The 22,436-nt window shown below is 43.2% G+C and overlaps 1 protein-coding gene across 12 annotated transcripts in view; it reads right to left on the reverse strand.

The window, feature by feature from the left end:
- LOC117346602 (histo-blood group ABO system transferase-like) overlaps positions 1 to 22,436 on the reverse strand; it is a 187,888-nt gene that overhangs the window by 6,347 nt on the left and 159,105 nt on the right. For all 12 annotated transcript variants that reach the window (XM_033916435.1, XM_033916449.1, XM_033916438.1 and 9 more), the window contains 3 exons: positions 15,357 to 15,410; positions 9,518 to 9,547; positions 8,435 to 8,470 (listed from right to left, as the gene is read on the reverse strand). In XM_033916435.1, the coding sequence (XP_033772326.1) occupies positions 8,435 to 8,470; positions 9,518 to 9,547; positions 15,357 to 15,410 (120 nt within the window). The remainder of the gene's footprint in view (positions 1 to 8,434; positions 8,471 to 9,517; positions 9,548 to 15,356; positions 15,411 to 22,436) is intronic.

The following is a 22,436-nucleotide window of genomic DNA, read 5'->3' on the forward strand; positions in this document are numbered from 1 at the left end:
AGGCTTCAATGCTAAAAAATGCAAGATAATGCACCTGGGTAAGAGAAACCCGCGTAGAACTTATGTACTAAATGGTGAGACCTTGGTTAGGACCACGGCGGAATGCGACCTAGGGGTGATCATTAGTGAGGACATGAAGTTTGCCAATCAAGTGGAGAAGGCTTCCTCCAGGGCAAGACAAATGATGGGGTGTATCCGCAGAGGTTTCATCAGCAGGAGACCTGAAGTTATGATGCCGTTGTACAGAGCCATGGTGAGGCCTCACTTGGAGTACTGTGTTCAGTTTTGGAGACCACACTACCGAAAGGACGTGCTGAGGATCGAGTCGGTTCAGCGAACGGCCACCAGGATGGTCTTGGGGCTCAAGGATCTCACGTATGAAGAAAGATTTAAAAAATTGCGGCTGTACTCACTTGAGGAAAGAAGAGAACGGGAAGATATGATTGAAACATATAAGTACATCACGGGACGCATCGAGTCAGAAGATGATATCTTCTGGCTCATGGGACCCTCGACCACCAGAGGGCATCCACTGAAGATCAGGGGAGGGAAGTTTCATGGTGACTCCAGGATGTACTTCTTCACCGAAAGAGTAGTGGATTTTTGGAACAGACTCCCACTCCAGGTGATAAAGGCCAGCAGCGTGACGGATTTTAAGAGAAAATGGGATACTCACGTGGGATCTTTAAGGGAGTAAATTCAGGGGAGGGGATACTTGGAATGAGCAGACTTGGTGGGCTATAGCCCTTTTCTGCTGCTTTTTTCTATGTTTCTATGTTTCTATGAGGCAGAAAGAAAAAAATGTTGGATGCACAGTCAGAAGAAAGTCCAACCAGACAACAAAGGTAGGAAAAATGATTTTATTTTCAATTTAGTGATCAAAATGTCTCAGTTTTGAGAATTTATAATCTGCTGTCTATATTTTGCACTATATTTCTCTACTTTTCTATAGTTGTTACTGAGGTGACATTGCATATTTTAAAGTCATCTGCCTTGACCTCTTTGAAAAATAAAACAAATATAAATGATAATTAACATTTTCTCTGCATACAGTGTGTTTTGTGTGTTTTTTTAAAATTTTGTGGTTACCATTATGAATTAAGATTATATTGTGTGTACATGAAAAATGAATGGAAGAAATTGCATTACAATTAGTATTATTATAATGGGGTGGGGTCAGGGGCAGAGCTTGGGCTGGGGCACTCGGTTGGTATTTGTTAGACTTAGGGGGTACTTGGCTTGAAGAAGTTGAGAAACACTGGTCTAGGTCACAGTTCTTTAACCGCCGGTCCACGGACCGGTGCCGGTCCACGGACCGGTGCCGGTCCGCAGAAAATTCCTGCTGGTCTGCGCAGGACCGGCGAGATTAACATCTTTCATTTCCTGCCGGTCCGCGCAGGACCGGCAAGATCGAGGAGCTGTGTTCGGGCAGGGCCGGAGAGATAATGGGGAGCCTCCGATAGCGTGCTTTCTCCCCTCCCAGCGGCTCTCCTTACTTACAAGAGCAGCGATTCAGGAAGGAAGCCTTGGAGCTTTTGCTGAGTCGGGCCGCCTCTGATGATGCAACTTCCGCTTTCCTCAGAGGCGGTGTGACCCAACAAAGGACCCGAGGCTGCCATACTGAATCGCTGCGCTGGCAAGTAAGAAGAGTTGCAGGGAGGGAAGAAAGCCACTGTTAGAGGCTGGGAAGCTGCTGGGCATGGTGAAAAAAAGGGACAGCTGCTACTGGACCTGGAGAGGGAGAAGGATAGATCATGCTGGGAGGGGAGGAGGGAAGGAGTCTGGGAAGCTGCTGGGCAAGGGGAAAAAGGGACAGCTGCTACTGGACCTGGAGAGGGAGAAGGATAGATTATGCTGGGAGGGGAGGAGGGAAGGAGTCTGGGAAACTGCTCGGCAAGGGGAAAAAGGGACAGCTGATACTGGACCTGGAGGGAGGGAGAAGGAGAGATGCTACTGGGAAGGGAGGAGGGAAAGGAAAGGGAAGAGAGTTACTGCTGGACAGGGGGAGGAGGGAAAGGAGAAGAAAAAAGGAAGGAAACAGCTGGCAGAGAGATTAGAGGAGGGGAAGGGGAGAGACAGGAATGAGATGGGAAGGGGGGGTTAGCAGAGAAATTGAGAGGGACAAAGATGCTAGATCTGGTGTAGGAGAGATAAAAATGAAGAGAGCAGTGAAGCTGGAATGAATCATGTAAAAAGGAGAGAGGGGGCATAGGCTGGATGGAAAGGGGAGAGGGGCATAGAAAGAAGACAAATAACCATATGGAAGGGGGAGAGGTCAGACAGAAGATGGAAGGGGCAGATGCTGGATTGAAGAGACAGAGAGGCAGATGCTGGAAGGAAGAGAGTGAAAAGAAGATGAAAGCAGAAACCAGAGACAACAAAAAGGTAGAAACAAATAATTTTATTTCTATTTTGTGATTAGAATATGTCAGATTTGAAATATATATCCTGCTAGAGCTGGTGTTAGACATAACTGTTGACTGCAAAGTGCAGGCAGTGGCTTAGGGCTCTTTCTGACCAGGGAGGCAGTTGCCCTAGTTGCACTCCCCTAACCCTATTCCTGCTATGTGTGACTGCGGTATTCTGTTAGCATGATATTTCTGTGTAGCATTCTGTAATAATTTGGATTATTCAGTTTTCTTGATAGTAGAGGGGATATATGTGAAGGGGAGGGGAGACAGGGGTTTTGTTGATCCTTGCTCTGTATTATTTGTATTTATAAAATGACAATTGTACAGAATATTGTTTCTTTTTATACTTTAATAAAATACATTCAGTATAAAATAATAATAATAACAGCTTATATACCGCAATACCGTGAAATTCTATGCGGTTTACAGAAGATTAAGCAAAGGTAACAAATTGAAATTGACTTTAAGAGGGGAGGAAGAAAGAGAATTAATAGGACAGGAAATTCATTGTTGAGGAGAGAGTGATCAAAAGGACAAGTTAATCGCTATAGAGGGGAGAGAGAAGAGAGGATCAATCAGTTGTCTAGATGCTTTAGGAACAAGTGTGTTTTTAGACGTTTCCTAAATTCCCCATAAGTAGTGGGCGAAAGCAATTGTTCTAGGTCTTTACCCCATGATGCTGCTTGGTGTGAGAGAAGGTGTTCATGGTGTTTTTTCAGTTTACAACCTCGGACTGGGGGGAAAACAAAATTGGAATGTGAGCTTCTCTTGTGTCTGTTGGCTGAGAAGAAGAAAAGGTCAGTTATGTAGTTAGGGGCAAGTCCGTGTAGTGCTTTAAAGCAGAAGCAGGCAAATTTAAACTTTACACGCGACGCCATTGGCAGCCAATGCAGCTACCGGTAGTAGGGTGCCACGTGGTCATATTTCTAGGCATTGCAGCAGTTTCTCGTGGTCTAGTAGATCAAAGGTAGAACTCATGTCGAATTGCATAACCAGGGCATTAAGGCCCTTACTAAACAGTAGGCGCAGATTGTCTAAGATAGCCGCAATTACTGTCTCAGTACTGAATAACGGTCTAAAACTGGATTGAGTTTCATATAGGAGAGAGAACTGATCAAGATAATCCATCAGTTGGATGTGTACCAATCCCTCCATTATTTTTACAATAAACAGAATGGATGCTTCCGGTCTGTAGTTGGATATTAGGGCTGAAGATTCTTTTCGATTTTTTACAATTGGGGTTATTATTATGTGACCATTATTAGAGAGAAACTTCCCAGTTTTTAGGTTGTGAGCCAAGTATTGCATCAGCGATAGTTTAAATTCTAAAGGTGCCGCTTTCATGATTTCTGGGGGGCATGAGTCCAGAACGCAATAGGATTTAGAGTATTTGTTATATAGTCGGGTGTAATTATTCCACTCTAAATCTTGAAAGGAACTCCAGATCATGTCTGCCGGTATATCATTTCCTTGGATGAGAGCTATTTGATGATCACTAGGGTCGTTAGTTGAACAATGGATTCTAAGGTTTTTAATTTTTGAATCGAAGTACAGTGCTAAGTCATTTGCAGAGGGTAACTTAGTGTTTTGTGTGGATGTGGTATAGCGAGCGGTGTCAAATAAATTTGTGATCAGGTTGAATAGCTCTTTTGTATTGATTCCTTGTGAGCCATTACAAGATGAGTTGATTTTAACTGAGTAGAATGCTTTACGTTTGTCTTTTTATCATTTGTTTGTAGATTTTTATGTTAGCTCTCCATTTGTTACGGTCTGCTAGTTCTCCTGTTTTTTCCCAAGTTCTTTCTAGTCGTCTAGCTAGTTGTTTCATTTTTAGAAGTTCGGTGTCAAACCATTTGTTATATTTATTTGCATTGCTTTTGCTATTACGTATAGGGGCGATTTTGTCTAAAATGGATGCGCTGGTTGTCATCCAGTGATCCCAAAAATCGATTCCTTCTTCTATCTCTGATTGCAGTTCGTATTGTGACCAGTATTCTATTGGGTTAATATAGCCTCTTGTGTGATGTTCTCACAATGGCGTATTTTAGATGGGCGATGGGCGTATTTTAGATTTATGATAAGAACAGATTAGCTGGAAATAATAAGTAAAATGGTCAGACCAGATATCATGACACCAGGTGCCTTTACGTATAGAGATGGCAGGGTCTGGGATGTCCTTTGTGGACATGGTTACCACATCTAACTGATGGCCTTTTTCATGTGTTTGTCTTGGTGGAGGGAGGTTGTAATTGAGTAGGGATAGAAAGTTTTTAAACTCTTTCGCGTTTGTGTTGTCCTCTTCATCTAGGTGTATGTTTATGTCTCCTGCGATGATATTGTAAGAAGGACCGATTGAATTGTTTAGGACAAAGTTTAAGTTTAAGTTTTATTAATATTTGATTAATCGCTTAATTAAAATTAAGAAGTCTTCTTTGGCTTTTTGGTGGGACGTAGAATAATATGCAGGATAGGGATTCTGCTAGATGACAGTTACCAATTTTACAGGCTAAAATTTCTAGTTGGTCGGTCATTTTGGAATCAAGAAGTTCGAACTCAAATCCTTCTTTAAGAATAATTGCTAAACCTCCTCCTTTTTTTCCCACGCGGTTTAGCGTAAGGATTTTAAAATTGTCTGGTAGGAGATCAATTATTATTGGATCATCTTCTGATAGTAACCATGTTTCAGTTAGTAAAAGGCAGGCTATTTGCTTGTTAATGATCCAATCTTTAAGTAGGAAGGCTTTATTCCTGACAGATCTAGTATTAAGGTATGCACAGGGGACAGATGTGGGTGTGATAGGTTTGGTAGCGGGAGTGGTTTTGATGGGTTTTTCTTGTCTTATTCTTTTTTTAAGGGTTCGTTGGTGTCTTCTTTTATTTGAGATAGTAGTAATGTGATTTGTTATGTTTTCTTGTGGATCAGAGATGTGTAAAATTGACAGATCCGGGTAGTTGATTGATTGTAATTGTGGGTGGAGTGAGTTAACATCTTTGATGTTGCCAATTACCAGACAAATCAGTAAAATCAGAAGGAGATTCATGTTTGCAGGGTAAAGTATTTCTTCCTAGAATCGAAGTGTAATGATTTCCCTGTAAATTCTTGAGTTATTGTTTGTATGGTGTAATTTTCGAAGGTAGCCCAAAGGGGATATAGATCCTAAGCAGATCTACAAGTCTCTAGTAATTACACATACCTCTACCAATTACTCATGCATTTAACAATTGTTTGTGTCTCTGATGGTAACACATGCCTCTAGTTCCTAAGCAGTCCTAATTCAAGACTCCAACAATTACCCAGGCATCTAGCGGTTAAACCTACATCTAGCAGTATGTCTCTGATGATAACATATGCCTAGCAGTTACATATGCAGGCAGGCAGTTCTTAATCGCAAGATCAGGTCGATGGGCTCCCAGTATTGGCGATGGCTGATCCCGCTGCTTGGATTTAAAAGCAGGCAGTTCTTTTTTCTAGTGGACTGCGGGAGTGGCGGAGCTCAGACACCCGGCAGAAACGGATCAATGGGCTCCCGGTGTTAGTGGCTGGTTCCTCTGCTTAGATTTAAAAGAAACAGGCAAGCAGGCAGTTGATTCTCCTCAGTGGACTGCGGGGGGGGGGGGAGCTCAGACACCCGGCAGGATCGGGTCGATGGGCTCCCGGTGTTAATGGCTGGTCCCTCTGCTTAGATTTAAAAGAAGCAGGCAAGCAGGCAGCTGATTCTCCCCAGCGGACTGCAAGGGGGAGGGGGCGGAGCTTGTGAGGCTTGTGCGGATGGGATCAGATGGTTTGCGAGGACCGAGCTCGCGGAGACGGGGCGGAAATGGGGTTTTTAAATTTCAGTCCTAGTAGTTTGTCCTAGTAGTAGTCCTAATTTTTTTTTGTCCGCCGATCCATAGGTGTAAAAAGGTTGAAGAACACTGGTCTAGGTGACTATGGAGTTCACTCAGTAAGGGTCCCTTTTACAAAGCCACAGTAGCGATCTCCCATGGCAAATATAGCAATGTCCATTCAATTCCTATGGGCTTCAGTGCACTTGCTGTGGCAGAATTGCTATTGCAGCTTTGTATAAGGAGCCCTAAGGCAGGAACTACTGTCTCTGTGCTATGTCTTAAAAACCAGATTGCCGGGGATGCAAATCATTAACTGATTCAACATGAGTTTGAAGTTGGTTGAATACCACTCTCTCAAGTACGGTAGTTTTGAAAGAAATGGAAGGTTTGTAATAATAAATTATTCTTTTTTTTTTTTTTTAATATATTTTTATTGAAAATGGCAAATGGTCCAGACATGGAATCACAGGCAGTAGAAGAACAATACAGGAAGAACAAGTTAACAATGGAAAATCTAGGAGAGCCAAACGTCCCCAAACAGCAAGTCCATCAAGGGAGAGACCAGGTCCATTGAAGCAGAAACAGCGAAACAGTCCAGGGCCCCGCCATCCAGGACTAGTACATGTCCAGGCTAGACCAACAGCCATAGTAGTTTTCATGAAGAAACCCAAACAAACCAGCTTCATCCCATACACCCCACTCCATGCAACAGATAGACATCAGGCATATAAAATCCAACGCAAGCACCCTACTCAGACACACCTCCCCCAGAAGTTCCTCCCTCCTCCCTCCCCCCTATGGAGTACAGGTAAGGAAGCATTAGTGCCACAAGTAGGCAAACCAGGATAGCTAATGTAGTGCCCCGGACAGAGAGCGATTAGGTGGGAAGGAGATCCAGCAAGCCTCCCCCCCCCTCCATGTCACTTAATGTCGCATATGGGAACAAATCTCAAATTGGGTCATCTCTCTCTGCTTGGTCCACCATCGATCGGTGGGAGGGGAGTCCTCGGAAATCCAGTAGGTCAGAATCAGTTTTTTTTCCCCAACAAAAGCGCATTGTACAGAAATCTACATTGGGGAGGTAAAAAACCTTGTTCCTGCAGAGAGCCCTGGAAGCCCAGCAGAAAGGTGCCATAGTCCCACTCTATAGGCCTATGGAGGACAGACTCTAGGAGGACCAGGGGTGGGCCAGGGGTGAGAGGCCTAGGAGCAGGAGGGACTGAACACCCCTCCTGCTCCCATCTTTTTGGTGTCAGGGGTGGGTGAGCCGTGCCGGGAGAAGGGTTCGGGCCGTGCCGGGAGGGCCGTGCCGGGAGGGTAGAGATCGGGGCAAAGCAAGGCAAGCAGGAGAGATCGGGGCCTGGGAGGTGTGTTGGGCAGGGCCGATGGGTGGGGCTAGTGTATGCTCTCCTGCCTGCCCTGCTCTGCCCCAATCTCTTGCCTGCTCACCGGACTCTCCTGCTCTCTGCCGCCATTCCCCGCAGTTCAGGACCGCTTTAAAACCATGGGCTTGCACTGCAGGGAACGGCGGCAGAGAGCATGAGAGTCCGGCAACCAGGCAAGAGAGATTGGGGCAGAGCAGGGAGGCAGGAGCGATCGGAGCTGAGCCCTGACAGCAGTGACAGGAGGCTGCTTCTCCTGTCACTACTGTCAGGGTGTGCGCATGAGCGGGGATCACTCTCTAGTGATCCTGGCCGTGGGTAGGGGGCGTGTTAACGATCGTCCCCATTTGCATGCAGGCCTTTAGTGAATTCATTGGCCTGCATGCAAACGGAAACGGATTGCACAAGGTTTGGAGGGTTAGTGAATCTAGGCCTTAAAAAGAATACAGGCCTCAGTAGGAAGTCAACAAAGGCTGCATAGCACCGGAGATGCCCTGTTAACACTTCTTAAAATGGAATAGAAGTGCTAATTGGGTTATTAACCAATTAAATTGCGAGCAGTAATTGAGTGTGTGCCCAGATTTCCAAGTGCAATTAAGAGCACCATACCCAGAACCAGTGCTCTAAAAAAATTGAATAAAAAGAAAAAAAAGAAAAACAAACAACACAGGAAATTAAACAAATCAAAATATTTTTGTCTGTACATCCCTATTAAAGAGTTATCTAATTCATCATTTCCCAGGGAAAAAATATCAAAACTTTAAAAATGCATTTGATATATACAGTATGTATTATATAAAGGTAGTTACTTACGGAGCCTGTGTTATATCAGGTTTGTTATAGTGTGTTCTGGAAAGAGAGAGCAGAAGTTGGAAATGGGTAAGGGTGGATGGAAAACAGAAAAAATCCCTCAGGTTTGTAAGGCATTAACAACTGGGTGACATAATGTGCAGGATTGTTAATTCAAATCCCAGCACCGGGACTTAGACTTTCACAGATGCGTTATATATGATCATAACTGGCTAATGAGTATTGCAAGCTAACATGTCTGTGTAAGTGGCCTTGAAATCAGCAATTTATAACCCAAGTCCCATAAACATACACGTATGCATCGCTGAGGTATTATCCTTACTTTTACAGAGGATCCTCACTTTTTCTGTACTGTCCTTGTTCTTGGCTGTTCTGAAAAAAGGTTTTCAGAACTATTGTTCAAGACGCCAAAGCCAAAAGTGGCCAAGACATCAGAAGAAACGCTCTTAGCTATGTCAGAGGAAACACGCTTAGCCCAGTGTCTGCACCTCAAGGTAATATGGAGAAGGTGAGTAACATTCCGGTCTTTTTCATTTGAAAGGAAGCTCTGGAATGAGAGGGCATAGGATGAAGTTCAGAGGTGATAGGCTCCGGAGTATTCTAAGGAAAGACTTTTTTACAGAAAGGGTGATAGATGTGTGGAACAGTCTCCCAGTAGAGGTGGTGGAGACAGAGGCTGTGTCTGAATTTAAGAGGGCCTGGAATAGGCATGTGGGATCTCTCAGAGAAACAAAGAGATAATGGTTACCGTGGATGGGCAGATTGGTTGGGCCATTTGGCCTTTATCTGCCATCATGTTTCAATGAAGGTTGCTTGAGTTGCCGGTTGAAAATAGGTGATCTTAACAATCACAGGTCACATGTAATAAAGCCTTATCTTCATGGGTATCTGATCAATTTTTCTTATGATTGATCACAGAGGGGAATTGCTCTTGCTCAGTTTAAAGACCACGTGATTTTGTACATATCTTTCGGGATTAAATGGTTAATTTTTAATTATAGACTTTGGGACTTTTTTGATAATGAATTGGAATGACTACAGATCTCCTCCTAACCTTGAATGCAAATTTATAGACCACATATTCACCTTAAAGGTGACGATCCATTCGCTGGCACCCTGGTAAATGTGAGAAAAGAAAAACATTGATGTCATATTTCAAGTTCGTTATGATTATTTATACAGGTAATCCAATATAAAAGGAAATTGCCCGACATTTCATAATTTCTTTGCAAAAATCAATGTTTTCCCTGACATACAATCAAATCCTTCTGATTACCCTCTTCTTCCTCTAGTCCAAACTATGTATTTAATTTTATTTCAAATAATGTTGTAGGCTTAACTACTTCTAGACAAATGTTCTACGTTTTTTTTATTTTCATGAATCTTTGAGATAAATTTCAAACTTTAGCACAGAGACAGAGGGTGACCCGTCAAATCCGTGCACGACAATAGCGTGCATGGACAAGTGCATGCACTGAATAGGAGGTGAGCCGTCAAATGCACCCCAACAGTGGATACTATTTTGTCTTTTTGAGGAATACAAAGTAACCCTCTTTTTTGAGGGGAGGTTGGGGAGAACCCCCCACTACACTTAACAAATTCATTTCCTATCTAGTGTTAGGGTAAGGTTTACATATGATTATGGGAACCATTTACATAACTGGATATCTGGAAGGCCCTGATTTGCTCAGACTCCTCAGACCCGTCCCTTGGGAGGGGCTTGAGGCGCCTCAAGCCCCTCCCAAGGGACGGGGCCTAAGGAGTCTGAGCAAATCAGGGCCTTCCATATATCCACTTATGACAGATTCAGTCACAGGCCATAATGGTTGTCATGCGCGCACTTGTCCATGCGCGCAATTGGTGGGGTACATTTGTTGGAGCGCTATTGTCCTGCGCCGATTTGTCGGTGTACCGAGACAGAGACTGATGTACTTTTTACTAGCAGACTTTACACCCGTGAGTTATTTTCCTCTGCTTTACGAACATAAGCACATAAAAATTCCTTTCTTATGTATACACTAGAATAGATGACATGCACGTCATATATATTAGAATCTGTCAATGTTATGAGCGTCTCTATGCATAAGGATACAACCGCCCAGACAAGCATCGTTCTTTGACGTGATTGTTCCTTGAAAACTAACGGCAAGTAATTTTATTTTTATGCATCAAAGTAATCAAGGCTTTGTTACTGTTTGGATCTTCTTATCTTTGCAAACTTGGATTTTTAGTTCTGACAGAAATTAAATTGAAAAAATGAGAACGATTGCCGATGGTGGATGATGAAATGCGTGTTATCTTGGCAACTATCGAGCCGTGTTTTGAGTTAATGTTCACTCAAAAACAAGCAAATCCATTGCATTGATTAGCAATTCTATTCTATTTTAGTTTCACCGTTGTTACAATTACCCATACATAGCTTAAAGAACTTTAAATAAATAACTCTTCAAATTTAAATTTTTATTGGTTTTGCAATTTTACAATTTCAGTTATAATGTGCTGCAAAAAACATTGGCTCCATTTAGTGTGCCGTGAAAAACATTTGCTCCGTTTAGTATGCCAGAGCTATAAAAGTTTGTGAGGCCCTGCCCTATTGGGTCAGACCAGGGGTAGGCAATTCCAGTCCTCGAGAGCCGGAGCCAGGTTTGGTTTTCAGGATCTTCACAATGAATATGTATGAGATAGATTTGCATGCACTGGCTTCTTGAGATGCAAATCTATCTCATGCATATTTATTGTGGAGATCCTGAAAACCTGACCTGCCTGTGGCTCTCGAGGACCGGAATTGCCTAATAATAATAATAATACTTTATTTTTATATACCGCCATACCACAAACAGTTCTAAGCGGTTTACAAGGGAAGAGACTGTATACAGACAGCGACTTTACAGAGAACTTTCGAAATTACATTGGCATGCTAAGGTTAGTCAGGTTTATCTGGAAGTGTTTTGGAAGTACATCAGGTTGAAGTGGGGGTCAGAGAAATTTGTCAAAGAGATAAGTTTTTATTGACTTTCTAAACGTTTGGTACGAAAGTGCATTTGAGATGAAGTTGGTTAAACATTTGCTCCATTTGCCTGCTTGGAATGATAGTGTTCTATCAAGGTATCTCTTGTAGGTGCAGCCCTTTAGGGATGGAAAAGCAAACAAGTAGGTACTGTGTTTATTAGAGGCCTTAAATGAGACAGACTGCAGCATTTTGGATGACTCTCAGTCGTTTGTTGGTTTTCTTGAGAGATCCCAAGTATATAATATTGCGGTAGTCTAAGGTACTTAAGATCAGGGATTGAACCAGCAGTTGACAAGGGAAAACTCGGATGACCTGTTTCGAAATTTCGGGTTTACGCCCAGCAGTGTCTACGAAGAGCTATCAAGACTCAAAGTGAACAAAGCTATGGGACCGGACAAACTACACGCCAGGGTGCTCAGGGAGTTGAGTGACGTCTTGCGGAACCGTTATCCACGCTCTTCAATCTTTCCCTAAGTACAGGAAGAGTCCCGTTGGATTGGAAAATGGCTAACGTCATTCCACTCCACAAAAAGGGATGCAGGACAGAGGCTGAGAATTATAGACCGGTGAGACTCACATCGATAGTGAGTAAACTTATGGAAACACTAATCAAACGCCAATTGGATACGATCCTGAACGAGGAGAATCTACGAGATCCCCATCAACATGGTTTTACGAAGGGAAGGTCCTGCCAATCAAATCTGATCAGCTTCTTTGACTGGGTAACAAGAACACTGGATATAGGGGAGTCCCTGGACGTCGTGTACTTGGACTTCAGCAAAGCATTTGATAGCGTCCCACACCGTAGGTTATTGAGCAAGATGGGTTCGATGGGACTGGGTGAAACATTAACCGCATGGGTTAGGGATTGGCTTTAGAGGTAGACTTCAGAGGGTAGTGGTAAACAATACCCTCTCCGATACAAACCCCTGGGTCAGACTAAAGGTCCATCTAGCCCAGGGGGAGGGAACTCCGGTCCTTGAGAGCCGTATTCCAGTCGGGTTTTCAGGATTACCCCAATGAATGTGCATTGAAAGCAGTGCATGCAAATAGATCTCATGCATATTCATTGGGGAAATCCTGAAAACCCGACTGGAATACGGCTCTCGAGGACCGGAGTTCCCTACCCCTGATCTAGCCTCATATTCAGTTTGCATCAGTAGCTAATTCAGGTCACAAGTACTTCTTAGATCCCCCCAAAAGTAGCAAGATTCTATACTATTTAACCCCAGCAATAAGTAAGCATTTCCCCAAGGTCTACCTTACATAGAGTGGTCTTAGTGCACCCTTACATGGATCTTTCCTGCATGCTAAGGCCACTTATTGCCATGATCAGAAAATGGCCAGTTTTCTATTTTCAGCATTAATGGCCATGTGCTAATGTTGCCTCTACCATGTGGGCCCTCAGCACTACCCAATTTGTAGGCAGTAGGGACTTGTGCGTCAATCATGTGCTAATCACTTAGCATGCAGCAATGTGGCTCCCTCTCCATCCTTCAGACACACACCGTCGGCCATTTTTTAGTGTGTGGATGGTATAAAAAGTTTTGTATGAAAATGCATTAAAAGTGCACTGTTTTAGTAGAGTTTTATGGACATTTGCTGAGGTTAATTTTCCACTTTTTCATATTTGAAATAATAATTAAGAAAGTGATAAGTACAGAAAATGTGTATATAATAGGTGTTTGTATTTTAGTTTTCTCATAGTAGATTGGTTTTCTACTGTTGATGATTTTGAATTAACTACTAGCTGTGCTCTAAACTGATTTTATATTAAACTTTAAAACAATGACTAGATCAGGGGTGCCCACACTTTTTGGGCTTGCAAGCTACTTTTAAAATGACCAAGTCAAAATGATCTACCAACAATAAAATTTTAAAAAACACAAAGCACACTTTATATTCCGTTGGTTTTCAAAGAGGTCAAGGCAGATGACTTTATGCAATGTCACCTCAGTAACAACTATACAAAAATAGACAAATATACCCCCTACCTTTTTACTAAACCGCGATAGCGGTTTTTAGCGCAGGGAGCTGCACTGAATGCCCTGTGCTGCTCTCGATGCTCATAGGTTCCCTGTGCTAAAAACCGCTATTGCAGTTTAGTAAAAGGGGGCTATAGTGCAAAATATAGACAGCAGATATAAATTCTCAAAACGGACACATTTTGATCACTAATTTGAAAATAAAATCATTTTTCCTACCTTTGTTGTCTGGTGATTTCATGAGTCTCTGGTTGTACTTTATTCTTCTGACTGTGCATCCAATATTTCGTCCCTTCTTTCAGCCTGCTGTATGCTTCCAGACCTCATTCCTTCCGCCAACTTTTTCTTCCTGTCTCCCTACCCTCCTTCCCTTTCTTTCTTTTTCTCTTCTTTCTTTCTGTCTCCCTGCTTGCTACCAAGCCACTGCCGCCGCCATCGGGGAATAGGCCTCCAAACCGCCGCCGCCCCAAGATGCTAAACTCAACTCTAAACCAGTGGTCTTCAATGCAAGCCCCGCGACCATGGCCCAAAGAGTACAAGAGTGCACACTGGAAACAGGGTATAAACACACTGGATTCTGCTGGGGAGAGGTAGTACAGAGATGCTGGACTGTGGAGATGGGGAAGAAAAGGTAAGAAGAAGCCAGCCTTCTGTGGGAAGAAAGAAGGGAAAGGGGAAGACAGCTATGCCAGATCTCAGGAAGGAAAGAGATAGAGTGCAGGGATAGAAGGGAAGGAGGGGAGAGAGATATGGCAGACTGCAAGGAGAGGAGATAGCATACCTTGGGAAGGGGGTAAGGGAAGGAAGGGGATGTGAGACTGAGGGAAGGGGTAGGGGAAGGAAGGAAGGAGAGAGAGAAAGATGCCAGACCACAAAAGGGAAAGGGAAGGAGAGACATATCAGAACACTGGAAAGAGAAGGAGGAAGGGAAAGGAAGGAGAAAGAGATGCCAGACCATGACAGGAAAGAATAGTGAGATATGCTAGACTGCAGAAAGGAGAGGAGAGTGATACCAGATCACGAGAAGGGGGAAAGAAAAGGAGAGCAATTTGGACATAAGAAATGGGAGGTGACAAAAGTAAGGAGAGAGAGATGCCAGAGAAGGAAAGGAGGAGAGGCCAGACTGTTGGAAGGAGAGAAGAAAGATACTAGACCTTAGGAAGGGGGAAGACAGAGATGTCAGAACATGGAGGAGGAAAGAGAGGGAAGAGATGAAGCACAGGGATGGGAGGAATGGGGAAAGAAAGATAGATAGAAAAAAATGCTGTTTATAGATTGATGGGAATAAGACAGAAAGAGGGAGGAGATGGTGCACATGGATGGAAAAGAGAGGAAGACATGATAGACAGATTGAAAAGAAAGCAGAAAAATGGAAGAAAGTTGAATATTAAAAGTTAATACCAAAGATGGATGTAGGACAGAAAGTGAAGGAGAGGAAAACAGCAAATGGAAATAGCCAGAGACTGGGAAAAGATGATTAGAAAAATAAAATCACCAGACAGTTTTGAGAATTTACATCTGTTGTCTATATTTTGCATTGTTCAGGAAGAAATTAATTTCTTTCTATTTCTCTAGTGTTGTACAGCATGCAGACCCTGGCATCTTAGGGTTTTCTTTGTGTATATTAGGATTTTTAGTTTGTGGTTCTGTATTTGCATAGGGTTTATCTGTGTTCTGCACGTGTGACTGAAGCCAGGTGTTCTGATAGGAATGAATGTTGAGAAGAATTATTGGTATCATGGCCCCAAGTAGGAAGATGTTTGTCAGCTCTCCTTCAACCCTTATGGATCTAAAATGGCCCTCATTTAAAAATTAGCGAAGACCACTGCTCTAAACTATCCTTGTAACAAAAAAAATGAAAAAACACTGAAATTACCATATCTGCCTTTTCCTAATTCTGAATACCATTTCCGAGCAGATAAGCACTCACCAATGCAAATTTCCTCCCCTCAGCAGGTCCTGGCTTGGTATCTGTTCTGGATTTCTGTAGGTAAGATTATTGGTAAAATATGTAAAAATTAGGGCTGTGCATTCATTTGACATAAAATGAGAAATGTCAGTTCACATAATTTTCTGCTTGAAATGGTAGAAAATAATCCAAAATGGGGAAGGGGTAAAACATGGACCTCACAGATCTCAACAGCACATCCTTAGAAATCTGCTACCTTCAGTTTTTGACAGCTGCAGTTTCTGATTTCACTGAGGTCTATCAGAGCTAAAGGGTAATGAGAAACAGCAGCTGTCAAAGCCAAGGGAAGCAAATGTTTATGGAAATGCAGTTGAGATCCTACATCCTGCACTTTTGTTCAGAATAGGTGAAATAATTTAAAATGAGTGGGCTGCTGTTTAGGGATTTTTCTTGGACCATTTAATTGACGGAGAAGGATAGATCATGCTGGAAGGGGAGGAGAGAAGGAGTCTGGGAAGCTACTGGGCAAGGGGAAAAAGGGACAGCTGCTACTGGACCTGGAGAGGGAGAAGGATAGATCATGCTGGGAGGGGAGGAGGGAAGGAGTCTGGGAAGCTGCTGGGCAAGGGGAAAAAGGGACAGCTGCTACTGGACCTGGAGAGGGAGAAGGATAGATCATGCTGGGAGGGGAGGAGGGAAGGAGTCTGGGAAGCTGCTGGGCAAGGGGAAAAAGGGACAGCTGCTACTGGACCTGGAGAGGGAGAAGGATAGATCATACTGGGAGGGGAGGAGGGAAGGAGTCTGGGAAGCTGCTGGGCAAGGGGAAAAAGGGACAGCTGCTACTGGACCTGGAGAGGGAGAAGGATAGATTATGCTGGGAGGGGAGCAGGGAAGGAGTCTGGGAAGCTACTGGGCAAGGGGAAAAAGGGACAGCTGCTACTGGACCTGGAGAGGGAGAAGGATAGATCATGCTGGGAGGGAAGGAGGGAAGGAGGCTGGGAAACTGCTGGGCAAGGAGAAAAAGGTACAGCTGCTACTGGACTTGGAGGGAGGGAGAAGAAGAGATGCTGCTGGGAAGGGAGGAGGGAAAGGAAAGGGAAGAGAGTTACTGCTGGAGAGGGGGAGGAGGGAAGGGAGAAAAAAAAGGAAGGAAACAGCTGGCAGGGAGATTAGAGGAGGGGGAGAGACAGGAATGAGATGGGAAGGGGGGGTTATCAGAGAAATTGAGAGGGACAAAGATGCTAGATCTGGTGTAGGAGAGATAAAAATGAAGAGAGCAGTGAAGCTGGAATGAATCATGTTAAAAGGAGAGAGGGGGCATAGGCTGGATGGAAAGGGGAGAGGGGCATAGAAAGAAGACAAATAATCATATGGAAGGGGGAGAGGTCAGACAGTAGATGGAAGGGGCAGATGCTGGATTGAAGAGACAGAGAGGGCAGATGCTGGAAGGAAGAGAGTGAAAAGAAGATGAAAGCAGAAACCAGAGACAACAAAAAGGTAGAAACAAATAATTGTATTTCTATTTTGTGATTAGAATATATCAGATTTGAAATATATATCCTGCTAGAGCTGGTGTTAGACATAACTGTTGACTGCAAAGTGCAGGCAGTGGCTTAGGGCTCTTTCTGACCAGGGAGGCAGTTGCCCTAGTTGCACTCCCCTAACCCTATTCCTGCTATGTGTGACTGCAGTATTCTGTTAGCATGATATTTCTGTGTAGCATTCTGTAATAATTTGGCTTATTCAGTTTTCTTGATAGTAGAGGGGATATATGTGAAGGGGAGGGGAGACAGGGGTTTTGTTGATCCTTGCTCTGTATTATTTGTATTTATAAAATTACAATTGTACAGAATATTGTTTCTTTTTATACTTTAATAAAATACATTCAGTATAAAATAATAATAATAACAGCTTATATACTGCAATACCGTAAAGTTCTATGCGGTTTACAGAAGATTAAGCAAAGGTAACAAATTGAAATTGACTTTAAGAGGGGAGGAAGAAAGAGAATTAATAGGACAAGAAATTCATTGTTGAGGAGAGAGTGATCAAAAGGACAAGTTAATCGCTATAGAGGGGAGAGAAAAGAGAGGATCAATCAGTTGTCTAGATGCATTAGGAACAAGTGTGTTTTTAGATGTTTCCTAAATTCCCCATAAGTAGTGGGCGGAAGCAATTGTTCTAGGTCTTTACCCCATGATGCTGCTTGGTGTGAGAGAAGGTGTTCTTGGTGTTTTTTCAGTTTACAACCTCGGACTGGGGGGAAACAAAATTGGAATGTGAGCTTCTCTTGTGTCTGTTAGCTGAGAAGAAGAAAAGGTCAGTTATGTAGTTAGGGGCAAGTCCGTGTAGTGCTTTAAAGCAGAAGCAGGCAAATTTAAACTTTACGCGCGCCGCCATTGGCAGCCAATGCAGCTGCCGGTAGTAGGGTGCCACGTGGTCAAATTTCCTCAGCCCAAAGATCAGTCTGACTGCTGCATTTTGCATCAATTGTAAACGTTGCATATTCTTTTGGGAAATTGCTAAATAAGCGATGTTACAGTAGTCAAGTAGACTTAGTACGAGGGATTGGACTAGGGTTCTGAATGCCGATGTATCGAAGTAAGCTTTAATGGATCTGAGTTTCCAGAGAGTAAAGAATCCCTTTCTTATTAAGGAGTCTACCTGGTCTTTCATGGTTAGGCATTGATCCAAAGTTACACCTAGTATCTTAAAGGTGGGCTGGATAGGGTAACTAAATTTATTGATACATAGTGGTGATTTGGTGTCAAGCAGATGTGGCGAAGCAACGAAGAAAGTTGTTTTTTCTGAATTAAGTTTGAGCCTAAAGTTTGTCATCCAGTGCTCCATCATGTTTATGGCTTCCGAAGCTTTGGGAATAGAATTAGCGAATGGGATGATAATCGTAAAGTCATCTGCATAACTAAATAGTTTTATTCCCAGCTGGGTTAGCTGCGTGCCCAGTGAGGACATATAGACGTTGAAGAGCAATGGAGATAGTGGAGACCCTTGTGGCACACCGGATGGATTGCTCCAGGTGTATGAAAGCTCAGAATTAAAACGTACCTGATAAGTGCGGGATATAAGGAAGCCACGGAACCAGTTCAGCACCTCATTCCTGATACCAATGGCGTCTAGGCATTGCAGCAGTTTCTCGTGGTCTAGTAGATCAAAGGCAGAACTCATATCGAATTGCATAACCAGGGCATTAAGGCCCTTACTAAACAGTAGGCGCAGATTGTCTAAGATAGCCGCAATTACTGTCTCAGTACTGAATAACGGTCTAAAACCGGATTGAGTTTCATGTAGGAGAGAGAACTGATCAAGATAATCCATCAGTTGGATGTGTACCAATCCCTCCATTATTTTTACAATAAACGGAATGGATGCTACCGGTCTGTAGTTGGATATTAGGGCTGAAGATTCTTTTCGATTTTTTACAATTGGGGTTATTATGTGACCATTATTAGAGAGAAACTTCCCGGTTTTTAGATTGTGAGCCAAGTATTGCATCAGAGATAGTTTAAATTCTAAAGGTGCTGCTTTCATGATTTCTGGGGGGCATGAGTCCAGAACGCAATAGGATTTAGAGTATTTGTTATATAGTCGGATGTAATTATTCCACTCTAAATCTTGAAAGGAACTCCAGATCATGTCTGCCGGTATATCATTTCCTTGGATGAGAGCTATTTGATGATCACTAGGGTCGTTAGTTGAACAATGGATTCTAAGGTTTTTAATTTTTGAATCGAAGTACAGTGCTTAGTCATTTGCAGAGGGTAACTTAGTGTTGTGTGTGGATGTGATATAGCGAGCGGCGTCAAATAAATTTGTGATCAGGTTGAATAGCTCTTTTGTATTGATTCCTTGTGAGCCATTACAAGATGAGTTGATTTTAATTGAGTAGAATGCTTTACGTTTGTCTTTTATCATTTGTTTGTAGATTTTTATGTTAGCTCTCCATTTGTTAAGGTCTGCTAGTTCTTCTGTTTTTTTCCAAATTCTTTCTAGTCGTCTGGCTAGTTGTTTCAATTTTAGAAGTTCGGTGTCAAACCATTTGTTATATTTATTTGCATTGCTTTTGCTATTACGTATAGGGGCGATTTTGTCTAAAATGGATGTGCTGGTTGTCATCCAGTGATCCCAAAAATCGATTCCTTCTTCTATCTCTGATTGCAGTTCGTATTGTGACCAGTATTCTATTGGGTTAATATAGCCTCTTGTGTGATGTTCTCTTTATATTAATGGGCGTATTTTAGATTTATGATAAGACCAGATTAGCTGGAAATAATAAGTAAAATGGTCAGACCAGATATCATGACACCAGGTACCTTTACGTATAGAGATGACAGGGTCTGGGATGTCCTTTGTGGACATGGTTACCACATCTAACTGATGGCCTTTTTCATGTGTTTGTGTGGGTGGAGGGAGGTTGTAATTGAGTAGGGATAGAAAGTTTTTAAACTCTTTCGCGTTTGTGTTGTCCTCTTCATCTAGGTGTATGTTTATGTCTCCTGCGATGATATTGTAAGAAGGACTGATTGAATTGTTTAGGACAAAGTTTAAGTTTAAGTTTTATTAATATTTGATTAATCGCTTAATTAAAATTAAGAAGTCTTCTTTGGCTTTTTGGTGGGACGTAGAATAATATGCAGGATAGGGATTCTGCTAGATGACAGTTACCAATTTTACAGGCTAAAATTTCTAGTTGGTCGGTCATTTTGGAATCAAGTAGTTCGAACTCAAATCCTTCTTTAAGAATAATTGCTAAACCTCCTCCTTTTTTTCCCACGCGGTTTAGCGTAAGGATTTTAAAATTGTCTGGTAGGAGATCAATTATTATTGGATCATCTTCTGATAGTAACCATGTTTCAGTTAGTAAAAGGCAGGCTATTTGCTTGTTAATGATCCAATCATTAATTAGGAAGGCTTTATTCCTGACAGATCTAGTATTAAGGTATGCACAGGGGACAGATGTGGGTGTGATAAGTTTGGTAGCGGGAGTGGTTTTGATGGGTTTTTCTTGTCTTATTCTTTTTTTAAGGGTTCGTTGGTGTCTTCTTTTATTTGAGATAGTAGTAATGTGATTTGTTATGTTTTCTTGTGGATCAGAGATGTGTAAAATTGACAGATCCGGGTAGTTGATTGATTGTAATTGTGGGTGGAGTGAGTTAACATCTTTGATGTTGCCAATTACCAGACAAATCAGTAAAATCTGAAGGAGATTCATGTTTGCAGGGTAAAGTATTTCTTCCTAGCATCGAAGTGTAATGATTTCCCTGTAAATTCTTGAGTTATTGTTTGTATGGTGTAATATTCGAAGGTAGCCCAAAGGGGATATAGATCCTAAGCAGATCTACGGCAAGTCTCTAGTAATTACACATACCTCTACCAATTACTCATGCATTTAACAATTGTTTGTGTCTCTGATGGTAACACATGCCTCTATAGTTTCTAAGCAGTCCTAATTCAAGACTCCAACAATTACCCAGGCATCTAGCGGTTAAACCTACATCTAGCAATTGTATGTCTCTGATGGTAACATATGCCTAGCAGTTACATATGCAGACAGGCAGTTCTTAATCGCAGGATCAGGTCGATGGGCTCCCAGTATTGGCGATGGCTGATCCCGCTGCTTGGATTTAAAAGCAGGCAGTTCTTTTTTCTTGCGGACTGCGGGAGTGGCGGAGCTCAGACACCCAGCAGGAACGGGTCAATGGGCTCCCGGTGTTAGTGGCTGGTCCCTCTTCTTTGATTTAAAAGAAGCAGGCAGTTGATTCTTCCCAGCGGACTGTGGGGGGGGGGGGAGCTCAGACACCCTGCAGGATTGGGTCGATGGGCTCCCGGTGTTAGTGGCTGGTCCCTCTGCTTAGATTTAAAAGAAGCAGGCAAGCAGGCAGTTGATTCACCCCAGCGGACTGCGGGGGGGGGGGGGGGCGTAGCTCAGACACCCGGCAGGATCGGGTCGATGGGCTCCCGGTGTTAGTGGCTGGTCCCTCTGCTTAGATTTAAAAGAAGCAGGCAAGCAGGCAGTTGATTCTCCCCAGCGGACTGCGGGGGGGGGGGGGGGGCGGAGCTCAGACACCCCGCAGGATCGGGTCTATGGGCTCCCGGTGTTAGTGGCTGGTCCCTCTGCTTAGATTTAAAAGAAGCAGGTAATTGATTCTTCCCAGCGGACTGTGGGGGGGGGGGGGCGGAGCTCCGACACCCTGCAGGATCGGGTCGATGGGCTCCCGGTGTTAGTGACTGGTCCCTCTGCTTAGATTTAAAAGAAGCAGGCAAGCAGGCAGTTGATTCACCCCAGCGGACTACGGGGGGGGGGGGGCGGAGCTCAGACACCCCGCAGGATCGGGTCGATGGGCTCCCGGTGTTAGTGGCTGGTCCCTCTGCTTAGATTTAAAAGAAGCAGGCAAGCAGGCAGTTGATTCTCCCCAGCGGACTGCGGGGGGGGGGGGAGAGAGGGCGGAGCTTGTGAGGCTTGTGCGAATGGGATCAGATGGTTTGCGAGGACGAGCTCGCGGAGACGGGGCGGAAATGGGGTTTTAAAATTTCATTCCTAGTAGTTTGTCCTAGTAGTAGTCCTAATTTTTTTTTGTCCGCCGATCCATAGGTGTAAAAAGGTTGAAGAACACTTGTCTAGGTGACTATGGAGTTCACTCAGTAAGGGTCCCTTTTACAAAGCCACAGTAGCGATCTCCCATGGCAAATATAGCAAAGTCCATTCAATTCCTATGGGCTTCAGTGCACTTGCTGTGGCAGAATTGCTATTGCAGCTTTGTATAAGGAGCCCTAAGGCAGGAACTACTGTCTCTGTGCTATGTCTTAAAAACCAGATTGCCGGGGATGCAAATCATTAACTGATTCAACATGAGTTTGAAGTTGGTTGAATACCACTCTCTCAAGTACGGTAGTTTTGAAAGAAATGGAAGGTTTGATAATAATAAATTATTCTTTTTTTTTTTTTTTAAAATATATTTTTATTGAAAATGGCAAATGGTTCAGACATGGAATCACAGGCAGTAGAAGAACAATACAGGAAGAACAAGTTAACAATGGAAAATCTAGGAGAGCCAAACGTCCCCAAATAGCAAGTCCATCAAG

This window comes from Geotrypetes seraphini, chromosome 12 (assembly GCF_902459505.1).
Source record: "Geotrypetes seraphini chromosome 12, aGeoSer1.1, whole genome shotgun sequence".
In the NCBI taxonomy this organism is placed as follows: Eukaryota; Metazoa; Chordata; class Amphibia; order Gymnophiona; family Dermophiidae; genus Geotrypetes; species Geotrypetes seraphini.